General features: G+C 36.3%; 1 protein-coding gene across 1 annotated transcript; it reads right to left on the reverse strand.

Annotated features, from left to right (window-relative positions):
• Window positions 1-398: 398 nt before the first annotated feature.
• LOC121756245 (protein SEMI-ROLLED LEAF 2-like) lies at window positions 399-11,351 on the reverse strand. The gene is made up of 19 exons (XM_042151739.1): window positions 10,890-11,351; window positions 10,208-10,282; window positions 9,856-9,971; window positions 8,824-8,938; window positions 8,619-8,747; window positions 8,076-8,123; window positions 5,992-6,149; window positions 5,695-5,891; window positions 5,291-5,583; window positions 4,938-5,084; window positions 4,460-4,840; window positions 4,226-4,375; window positions 3,515-3,587; window positions 2,786-2,913; window positions 2,458-2,664; window positions 2,245-2,376; window positions 2,030-2,158; window positions 1,286-1,519; window positions 399-887 (listed from the first exon to the last, which is right to left on the reverse strand). Exons 1-19 carry the CDS (start codon window positions 11,022-11,024, stop codon window positions 768-770), a joined length of 2,967 nt encoding a protein of 988 aa, XP_042007673.1. The 5' UTR covers window positions 11,025-11,351; the 3' UTR covers window positions 399-767.
• Between the last annotated feature and the right edge of the window lie 790 nt (window positions 11,352-12,141).

Raw genomic sequence — 12,141 nt, forward strand, 5'->3', positions numbered from 1 at the left:
GACAAGATAAGTACATTTCTATTTTTTAAAATTTACACATTGCTTTAGATTCTTATTTTCTATATATTTATTATATTTTGTACTATTCATTATTTGAACTCTTATGCCCCGTGCATAGCACGAGTGTTAATACCAGTCTTGCAAACCGAACAACGAAGTATGACTTAATTATCAGTTAAGTATTTTGTAAGTAAATTATTGTTGAAATGTTACTTATTGTACAAAATTAATTGTTTTAATTTGAGAAAACAGCGATTGTTATAAGAAAATAACGACCATGAAATTTCTTATGTAAACGCAACCTTTTACTACGCATTAAATTAATTTGTCCATTTTCATTCATGCAGTCCTGAAAAAGAAGAGAAATCCATATTCAAATAAAAAGTAATACAGTAGTATTTAAAAAAGAAAAATAATAACTAAATGATATTAATTGATGAATACTCCCAAATCCAATCCCAACAAATACGTTGGGCACACATTTTACAGTTTTACAAATTTCTCACGCCAAAACACAGTAAAAGAAATATACAATCAACAACCATTCGCCATTGTAGTGTTTGAGAAATTTGAGGTACCCTTCACCCCGCAGCCGCAATCCTTCCGGCAGCCATTGAATCAAATCTTTTCGATGAAATGAAAGACCCTTATAATAAATTAAATCGCCATGCCACGGATATCTGTACATATATATATATATCCTTCCTCTATATGTATGCTTTGCATAATAATCAAGATTTTGCACCTCCACTACACAAAGCGGCGTGTCAACCACTGGCAGCCTTCAAGAAAGTGTCGTACGGACTTGAAACTGGCAAATGAAGGAGCTCAGAAACCTCTTGAGATTCAGCTACGCAACTCCCCAGAACAGCACTGGGCAGTGGCATCTGCCATGATAATTCCACAACAAACCAAGTCTTAAGCTTAACATTTCACATACAAATACACCACTTCTCAAACAAGTTGTTTTGTATCTACTGCTGAAACCGAATAGAGAAATTTCTTCCTGATAGAAAACAAGAAATTTCTTCCTGATAGAAAACAAGAAATTTCTTCCTGATAGTAAAAAAAATTATGCAGTCTCACTGCTTGGGAAAAAAATACCAGAATCCTAGATTGCATTTTCTCAACGTTGCATGGAAAATATCTGGCATACCCTTAACGGATGATAAATCTATGTTCTTTAGCAATGCAAATGTTTTGTATGCTACCCTCTTTAAGAAACAGCTCCACCATTTCAATGATTGAAAAATTAGGCAAGGATCTATTTTGTAGAAAAACTTACTGTTATATCATCTCCTGGCTCAAGACATGAATGAGGCGACATATCAGGTGTCTGGGCGCTGTCCTGACTACAGGAGCTCAATCTGTCTTCAGTCAACGGGTTACCCAGGAAGTTGGACATGATTTGCTGCTTTCCAATCTGAAGAGCCTCACAGTGGCTTGCCATGTCCTTGAATGGCATGTCAGAGGGGGCTTTGAATGAAAGTTGTGCAACCTCTTTTGTCGTCTCTGAGACCTGGATCAGTTTCACCTCGAGTCAATTTACAGTAGGAGAAAGAAGTTATCAAGGATAGAAGGGATATTTTTATGGAACATCCAAAATGGAAAATGTCCTTATTTTTATGGGGCGGGGGGAGTAAAACTGAAGTTATCTTATAAGCTTTATTTAAAATGGCATTGTTCAATACACAACACAATAAAATCCTTGGGTTCAGGCAGGTATCCTTTCACAAATGCCCTAAAACATTCTAACCATATTGAGTTTTAATAATTCTATTTGAACTCATTCTGTTTCCGGATTTATACTCGAGGAGGAATTGAAGATAAAACTAAATACAAAAATTTTTACATAACAGATTTTGCATAAACTTATTTTTTAATGTTCTTTAAAGTAACTTCAAACACATTTTCAAAGTGATCCTCATCCTGACCCATTACTTTTAACCTAGGGCATGATATTGTGAGACGTCTAGGCATACCACCCTAATGGACACTACGTATAATACAAGAAAACATGCCAGCATACCATATTCATAAATTGATCGACACCCAGTAGATTGGGACTTCCCAGTGTCAACTGGGAGCATGAATCCGTTCGGCTAACAAATGACTCAGTTGGGCAGTCATCACTTGTTGAGAATATCGAATGCTCCACCTGAACAAAAAATTAACAGGTATGGGCAACGAGATGTAACTTTGAATGATTAAAGCAAACAGAAAGCATTAAAGTCTGAGAAGAACCTCAGCAAGTTCTTTTGAACCCAGTTGGTAGGTTTGCCCAGGAGTTTCTGCATTTAGCTGCACTCTCAGTGGGTAAATATCATCAGGAATAAAATCTTTAAGCAACTGCTCCTTTATGTTGAATAAATCATCCTGCACATATTACAAGATTTATAGAGTATCATTAACCAGCCAAGATGAATGGTTTAGAATCCAACCAGGTAAAAACATTACATCAGATAGCTTCCCCATAGCGTTCAAAATCATGGAAGCGAAAAATTCTGGAGACTGTTCATCACTGATATTTATCATGGATAGCAACTTTAATGCATCTTCATTATCTTCCTTTGACCCATAGTCTTTTACCATGTCACCAACTACTATTCTTTTATCTAGAGCTTGTAACTTGCTGTCGTCTACCAAGCGGAGAAAAGGATCAATCTGTTCAAAATCATAAAATAGAGAATAGCTGCAATACTTCATGTGCTCATTCAGATCATAAAAAATATCAAGGCTTAATTAATCTAGGGGCATGTAAAAAATGAACAGATTTTGAACTTACTATTTCATCCCTTAAGGCAGACTTGGCATGGGTGGCAAGAGAAAGAAAATTGTAGGCTTTTGATAAGAAAATGACCATCGATGTAGCCAAGGTGAAAAGTGATCTTCGCTGAGATGGTTGAAGTGAGCCTAGAAAAATGAGTGAGATAGGTTATTAACTTTGCATTAGCAATAAAATTATGCATCGATAAATCTGATAGTTATCATCGTAATCTTTTGTATCACTTTACAATTAATATTTCACCAGGAATATATATATAATCTATATCCAGCATAAAATCCAAAATGTATCTCCATTATGCATCTTTCCCAGTATATTTTTCTTCTTCAAGGAAAGCTATATTAGCAATAGTGGTACAATTTAAGCGACAATATCATCAAAATCCCACATGCCGTTGTAACTCTGAATACAGAATTTGAATCACATCTTGTATGGAAGAAAGTTTGCATTAGTACATAATGGAGCGAAGCTCTCAAGCCATTGCTGAATTATGTATCATACAAAGAAGGGCAAGGAGTGGGTAAAACTGCAATATAGCAAACATTCGCAACCCCCATCCCCAAGCTAAAAGTACAAAACAAGACTAGAATACTCTTGAAATTAGAGGTCCAATGGTACGCTTTTGAGCATTTTTGGTGATTGATATACCCGCCACCATTCGTCTCAAGATAAATACACTGATATAGATTCACAAATATCTGCAATTCAAGTTCAATAATTGGAACTGACCTCCTTGAAGAGATATGCTCCTTAAGGAAATTGCTAGCTGGAAACTTTGAATGAGAATGTCAATACTTGTTTTCTGATACCCAACCATCAAAAGAATAGGTGTCAACAAAGCTGTAAAACTTATTCAGGTGAAAACCCTTGCATGTAACAACATGATGGAGAAAAACTTTTCCAACAGGGAAATCATCCATGAAAAGCATATGGAAACGAGACAATAGTATTGTTTTGATCTTATAAGATATTGACTGTAACAATAAGCATTATTAAAGGGTATGGATTAATCGCACATCTTTTATTTGTTAAGAAAAGTAGGCTATGGCTGTGAACATGTTCCCAAGGTACTTGAGTCATTTCCTTTTTTGGCAAAAAGTCCATATTTCCTTATAATTTACTCTCTCTTCATCCCTCTCACTTTATCCTCTCTCTTACTAGACTCTCTCCATTTTAACCTTTACCCCATCCATTTCTTAAATCCCGTGCGCAAAAGAAATACCCCAACTACCTTGGGACAGAGGGAGTATTTCCCTAGAAGCTTTAGTATTTATGTAGGCATTATTGCAATAATTCTCCAACTTATCAGTCTTTATAAAACATGTGCAACAAATTATTTGAATTATTTTATTAGCTCATTGAGTAATGGGGACTTTTGATAAGAAGTAGTCTATTACTTTTGTTACTTAGTGAAGAAGCATTCACCACATAAACTATTACCTTGTTTTGTGAAAATATCACTACCAAGCTGTATGTATGAGCAATTGCTTCATAGTTTGCAGGAGTGTTCAAATGAGAGGTCGCCTGTACCCAGATCGAAGAAAGCAAGAGACTGATTTGCCGGCTTTTTAACTTCAGAGATATTCCTTTCTGCGAAAATTCATACAGTGTCACCAAACAATAACCTTAATGTTCATTTGAATAAATATTAAAAATGAATTTCCACTAAGTTACCAGTTCCTTCTCCACATTACTCAAAATTGGAGGTAGAGAATGTCTCTTGAAAGTAGGCTTTCTAATATAGCTGGATGTAAGTCGAGTAAGCAAGGATTGGTCTTTGGGATTTTCTTCAGTAGAATTTAAAATGTCATCAGCTTGGTCAATAATATTTAGGGGCAAACCATTTTCTTTTGTTATTTTCTCGAATAAAGCAGCAGAAGAAGAAAAAGCAGAAGCAGATCTGGAAAGTGTCCTCTCTAACTCAACATGTCTTTGTGGGCAGACAGCTGAAGGGACAAGTACAACTGAAAATATGCGATGAGCTCCCAGCCTTGTCTCATGGTCTGAACTGACCATGGCCAAAAGTATTTGATGGAGTAATGCTTCAGGAAAAGCCTATGCCAAAGTAAAAACTATGTAAGACGACTTTACATGCATAAGGTTGAACTCGAAATGAGACGTAATCATATTTCTGAATTTGGAAGAGCCATGCCTTGTTTTGATACGATATATTTGGTTTGGATGCTACAATTTGTGCGACACGGTAGACAGCGGAAATGGTGTTTCTAGCCATAACTGTCATGCTAATGCTCTCCATCATCACAGCCATAGCATCCAAGATATGCACTGCATCTCCTAACTGCCATAAAAAATCGATGTTATTTTAAGTCCTCTTTGACAGCTAATTAAATTATTGTCCTCATGAGAAAGAGTTGGTGTTTTTTGGAAACTGATTTGTAGATTACAGCCACAAAAACATTTTCGCTACAGCGTGCTCATTTGAACAATAATTTACTGTCAAGCTACTGGTGGTATCTATTAAATATGTTGATAATAAATAGTTACCTTATAAGACAATTGAACAAGGCACTCATCGATAACAGCATAAAACTTTTTATTCCATCGAATAACTTCATCTCCCAATTCTGAGTCATCAAGAGTGTACTGTAAGCTTTTTCTCAAGTGTCTCATCATGTCACTAAACGCTCCAATAATCTGCACAGACGGCTGGACCTTTGTTACTCGAGCCAGGGAGATAGCAACTTGAACAATATCTATCTGCATATTTGGGTTTTTCAGAACATTCTTATTATCGAGATGCTTGATCACGGCACACAGCAAGAAATGAGTGTTATGCCCTGCAAGTCATTAGAATCAGAAACGCTGAACTCAGAAGGCAACACAATACAAAAGGATGGCTTTACTGATATATTATCAAAACAAATTAAGACGATTGAACAGATGAAGACCAGTGTTCTCCATTATAGATTGCATATCCAGAAGCACTGGAAGGACAAGCCCATGATCAGGACACCAAAGATTGTTGCGATCAAAGTGACAGAACAAAGCTTCAAGAACACGCCGCACTGTTGTAGCCTCTCTTGCCAACTTTGCCATGTTAAGCAAGCAGACTCTTGACCAGAATTTAGGGCAACCTCTATCTGATCTGTTTACAGGAAGCTATTGCTAAGAGAGTGACAACAAATCAAAGCATTCAGAGAAAATTAAAAAAAATGGTGTACTAAAGTTCCAGAATGAGATAGTACGTGGTATAATAGTCTTTATCGTTAACAATCCTTCTCCAAGAAATATCTCTTTTCAGGATATCTGATGACAAAGGCATTTGTTTTCCCTGGATACTATTATTTAAAAAATTGGTCTCCTTATCAGTGTCTTGATAATTTTCCAGGACAGCAGAAACAACCTGATCTTTTGATAAAGAAGATATAATTAATCAGCAGCAAAGTAGAAATAACACACCTTATCAGGAGATAGAGAAGTAGGCATGATAGTTTTAACGTTAATGTAAGTTCTTTAATATATGCAAAGAACTTATTGAGGAAAGAATGAGCATAAATGGGCAAGCAGTGCACAAACCCATCCCTTCTTCTATATCCCTCCATTATCTAGCAATATCACTGAGTGTGCACAATTTGGGAGGTAAGGCACCTCAAAATAACAAGCAAATAAAGTTATTTTTAGATTAAGAAAAAGCTTCTGCCCGAAGAACATATATTATTAACCTTATGGTCAATACATGCCAAGCATATAAAACTAATGTAGAATGCTGATGTTCTAGGTGAAATCTGAATCTCCATAGAGAACCAACCAAGCAAGAGAGAGTATCATACTTAGTGAATAGTACAGCATTTATGTGAGGGAATGACTTTTTCTCTAGATGAAGGAATGATATTCTCTACATGGAGAATTGCTTTATTTGCAAATGAATCCTACTGTGCATCCAATAGTCCCTTCTCTTTATACTTTATAGTGAAGAATTTTATTCAGTTTCCTATAAACAAGGATTCCCTAATTTTGTTACATTATAAAACTCTCATTTGCAAATTTTTCTTTTAGAAATAAGATGCAAACATGCCCAATCTTGATAATTTATAGCATCAGTCCCACATCAATGATTGAGTTGTTTTTTAGCTCAAATAGACACCTAAGAGTGTCCACTATAAGGCGGACACGCCCAATAGCCCCGCCCCAGTTTTTGTCCATAGCCCCAGTTTTGTTGTCCATAGCCCCAAAATTTTGTGTCCGCCACTATAGTGGACACCTCCAATAGCCCCCAAATTTTATAATCAACTTTCATTTTATAATGTTTCAAGTAATTATGAACAAATTTACCGGGTTATACGTAATTAGAAGAACACGACTATACGAAGTAGAATTAAAATTAAAATTAAAATTAAATTTAAAATTGAAATGTAAAAAAAAAAATTAAAATCGGCTATAGCCGCGTCGGTCGGTGCCGCCACTATAGGCGCCGCGCCTATAGCCACGTCCGCCCCCATTTCGCCGCGTCCTCGACTCGGAGTCGGCTGAAGCCCGTCCGCCCCCTACCGCCCCCATTTCGGTGTCCGCCCCGCTGGCGGACAACTTCTCCACTATAGCCGCCCGCCCTCCGCCCCAACCCGCGGCTATAGCCGCGGGCTCCCCATAGTGGATTCCCTAAGTGACATTAGCACTATAATTTAGTAGAATAGGGTTCCGTAAGCTGGACTCTCTCGTTGAGTTCTGGTCAGGCAAAGGGATTTCAGTGGGGCAATAGGTGGGGGCCCAGGTACATCTAACGTATATCAAGAGTTTCAATGTAAGGTTACTTCTCCATAAGTTTTGCATAGGATGGAGTTAACTGCTGTCAGATTCTTACCTAAATAGGCTCATAGAACATATACTCCCTCATGTCCGTTATAAGTGTGCTTACACTTTTTTTTGGTACGGGTTCTAAAAAATTTAGGTAAGTGCAAGTATGTAGATGAGTGGAAATGATGAGACCCACATTTGTTAAGGATATTGTATTTAATCGTAAATGTTAGTAAGTTTGTGAGTCATGCTTGGTTTTTAATTTTTTATGTACATAAGTTGATTTAGTGAGGGTAAAATGTAAGAAGTTAGTGGTGTGGTAGTTTCAAAAGTGGAAAGTGCACACTTTTGATGAACGGGCTAAAATGGTAATATAAGTGTGCTCACACTTTTTCGGCCCGGGTTCCAATAAATGTGAGGTGAGAATGTAAGTGTACAGAATGATTCAGATATGAAGTTGACGTTGATTGCAAGGACTTGGACAGTTAAGAACTTCATAAATAAGTAAAATATAACGGAAAACTCGAAAAAGACTTACATTGTCAAGTTCCGTTGACTTGTGACTAAATTCACCCGTGAACCAAATCTGCCATCAAATACTTGGTCAAAATTATCAATATGATCAAAATTTATTTGGCGGGGGGGGGGGAACTTTATGCATCATAGAATTGACTAAAATGAGTAGAAGTTTTAAGTTTCAAATTCCCTTATCTATTTCATGTTTCGGATCTCCCAGAACATGTGATTTCTCAATAGAGAATTTTAATTTTCAAAGATTCATTGCCGAAGACATTGATTTGTAACAGGCTAACAGCTACTCTAATAGGGAATTATTCTACCCAATTAAAACAAGCTATTTCAAAAATGGGGGTGGAAGTGCAACAGATTTTTCGACTCATGCTGCCACATGTATGAAATTTGAAAGCTCTTTGACAAGAAATGACCCTAGCGAGAAGAATGATCTGTAGAAAGCATGAATGCGGCAGATTATAACTTAGTCAACACAAAACTATTGCAAGAAAAATCACTCTCTGCTGGCTTGCGTTTCTTTGAAATTGGTGATGTATGATAATGAACTTACCATAGAAGAGAGTGCTTGAAGCCCAGCACATCGTAGTTGTGATATCCTTTCATCATTTCCCATTTCTTGAGCTAGAAGGCAGAGTTTTGGAATCAGACCTTCAAAGTTTGACATATAGGTACCATCCTTCTAAAAAAAGAATTTTTTATCTTGTCAGTTAAGTCATTCAAATGCAGATATCGATGAAAAGGGATGAGAATACCACCTGGTTATTTACAAAGTCAAAAAGAGCTTGGCAACCAATGATTCGTATTTCATCCTGCCTAGTCTGCTCAAGCAAGATGTGAATGATACTGAGGAAACTACCAGCGAACAAAGGCCTGAAAGAAAATACATGGCACTATTAGTCATGCCAAATGGCCTCTATAAAATGATAGAAACGCACAACATAAATGCTTAAAATGTTTGAACATGGTAGATATCCACTCTAAATTACAGCCAAGAACTAGAGACACTTCAATTATAACATCCATTTGAGATAGTTTCATTTAGGTTGTGAATATTAGTATTTCTCCCTGCAAAATTAGATCAAATATTTCTTACTTGATGAAATGCAACACAACACCTGATGACAAACTTATGAGTAACATGGCAGAAATTATTATTTCAGGCCTGGCTGAAGGCCAAGGTACTCATATGATCACATCTGCATATTTGTAGAATAAGTATCCCACATCAGCTATGTATTCTAGTCAGGCGTAGTCTCTTGTAATAGATATAGGAGCTATGTAAAGTGATAATAAAGAACTACTACTTTTCTCTAATATGTTTCGATACTTTTCTACAGTATCTATAACTTATTTTAGGCTAATAGAACAATGGAATTATTTTTTCACTGTATTTGTCAATTATTTCCAAAGCATAATCTCTTACAACAGAAAAAAGAAATATCATAGAGGCGGAAAATGCTGTATTGCATTTTATTCACTCTACTTTTGGAACTCGGAAGCTGACAAATGGTTGGGACTTGGGAGAAAGTGATCCCTGACATTCAAATATTCAAGAAGGAACAACAGAGAAGCCGAGGCCCTGTTAGATTGGATCCATCCAGATTTGTGTTCTGTATAACTTGTTCAACAGGGAATATGATGATAGATTCATATTTACTAGTTACTACTGAGAAAAGTAAGAACCTCACTCTTGAACGCAATTAGCAAATGTAAGAATCTTTTATGGACAGAAACCTAGAAATTGGATAATAACAACTCAACTAGAAGAGGAATATAATTGAACTCACATCTGCTGCTGGCAAGATATAATCAACTTCCGGTAGATACATATGACAACTTTAACACACTTGATGTTTTCATTTCTCAGTTCCCGGTAGCATCTTTCCTCAAGTAAACTTGTAATCTGGTTTGATAAGCCATGAACAGTCAATACTAGTCTCTTAGAGCCAAAAAAAATATAAAGCATTACAACTATTAAATGAAAAAGGTGAATAGTTCCATGACAATAAGGAAAATAAACTCATACAGTGCAGATGATGATAAGAGAAATGCATGGAGCATGATACTGAAGAGATAATGATAAGTATGAGTATAGAAAACTAGTAATCATGCACACAGAATGTGACTGAGAGACCTAACCTTGGGTACTCGTAGAGGGTTTTTTGAACAATATTCACACAATTTACTGATTTTTCGGTCATTTGGTTCTTCATCCTGAAAAAAGAGGGCCAGAATGAGAAAATATTATGAGGGGAGAAATATAGATATCTTCAAATGGAGCGTGAGATTCTTAAGAGTTTAGATAGTTCTGCCAAACTCCTGCTCTCTAGATCTTTGAGAAATTTACTTCAGAAGTTATTCTGAAGCCAATCAAATCAAACATATTTGTTATTCTAACTAAACCTCCATACATGTGCTTAAATGGTCTCATGTCACATTCTCTTTTGAGTGTTACAAACTCAACTGAGAGAGAGCATTTACACTTTCGCCCACTAAATAGTGTAAGGACAGTGATCCATTGAAAAACTTGAAGACATTTTAGAAGTAACAGAAGTTAAAACAAAAGTTATGAGTATGAACTAATACAACTTCATCCTACATCGTTGTATGCACAGAGTGAAATTTTGACTCCAACTCTGGTCATCAGAAACCTCCAGGGCCCTAATCCGAGTCTTAATCAGATTAGGAACGAAACTGACTTCCATCATATAGTGCGATGATCCAAAATTAACGATCGTCCTATGTGAATTGAAAATGTAATCGACCGCTTACAATAAGTAGATCGGTGATCCAGTGTGTGAATTTATAAGATTGCGCTCACCAAATTTTTAGGAAATATATCTGCGAGAAGGTTCTTGTAGCGCTTGACGGGGTGGCGCGATCGGGGACGCATTGCCGGGCAACAGACGCAGAGGGTGTCGCAGACCGGCATGATCCGCTTCGATATCCCACCCATTTCCTGTTGTCAGCAGCAAAACTATAGCCCTCGATTCCAACTCCACATAACAGATTGGGGCAGTTGATGAGATAGAAATTGAGAATGAGGATGGTAGATGGGGAAATAATTATAAAAGGTGTGTGGATTTGAGGGGAATTTTAGATTAGGGACTGAATTGAGGAAATGGGGGGAGGTTTTTCAACGACCTTCAAACGGTAAAAGGTGGGACTGGAGATTCACAAATTGTTGGTAAGTATTTTATAGTATCATTGCATGCCCAAGGTTGACGACGGCTCATAGTCGTAACTTTCTTCTTTCAATTTCACTCTCTTGTTCATAAAAAAACAAGTTAGATGAGTGTTGTCAAATAATTTTGTAATTACTGTCGATCCAGCCTTGCTTTGGCTGTGCGAAGGAAATTAAATAGACAACACTCAAAATCACAGCTATGGTATCACTAAAAGGATATGGATGTTACATTAATTGCGAAATAATGCACCGCATTTTGTTTGTTTTATTGAAAATCTTCCATATTGAAAATATGGTAGCGTAATTCAATAAATTAACAATATACTAATATTTAATAATTTTGGTATGATATTGTTTTGTAGGTTTTGGATTTAAACCTATATATTCATTCCATTTGTTTTGTACGTTGGACAAAAATTTCGAAAGCCTGTCCAAACCCGCTTCTACATTACCATTTTGCACTGTTGGGCCTATACTATTATCCATACAAATGTTTGGCCGTTTGGGTTTAAACTTTATACACTATTTGAGATGGATCTCCATCTTCTACCCCTCTCAGGGGCGGACGCAGAAAAAATTGACTGTAAGGGCTGGACTTCACGTAAACATAACATATATATATATATATATATATATATATATATATATATATAATATAATATAAAAACCGCAAAAACTATAAAATGCATATATATTTAATACGAAGTAGTCCAAAATATATCTAATAAAAACAACATGTCATAGTTGCGGTTTTACGTCTAAAGCGATGGCAACTGAATTCTACGTGTTCTCATCGATTGAAAACGTTGCAAGATTTTTTCATTATCAATCGTTGAAAACAGGTCCTTCTCAATGTACACAATCAAACTATCATTCATCCACTCAT

Source organism: Salvia splendens, chromosome 11, assembly GCF_004379255.2.
Source record: "Salvia splendens isolate huo1 chromosome 11, SspV2, whole genome shotgun sequence".
NCBI classification, from domain to species: domain Eukaryota; kingdom Viridiplantae; phylum Streptophyta; class Magnoliopsida; order Lamiales; family Lamiaceae; genus Salvia; species Salvia splendens.

Coding starts and splice junctions, on each gene's coding strand:
- LOC121756245 (XM_042151739.1), bottom strand. CDS start 11,024: ATGGGTGGGATATCGAAGCGGATCATGCCGGTCTGCGACACCCTCTGC. Junction 3,588..4,225: donor TGATATTTTCACAAAACAAG/GTAATAGTTTAT, acceptor GTTGGGTATCAG/AAAACAAGTATTGACATTCT. Junction 888..1,285: donor AGCCAGGAGATGATATAACA/GTAAGTTTTTCT, acceptor TTATCATGGCAG/ATGCCACTGCCCAGTGCTGT.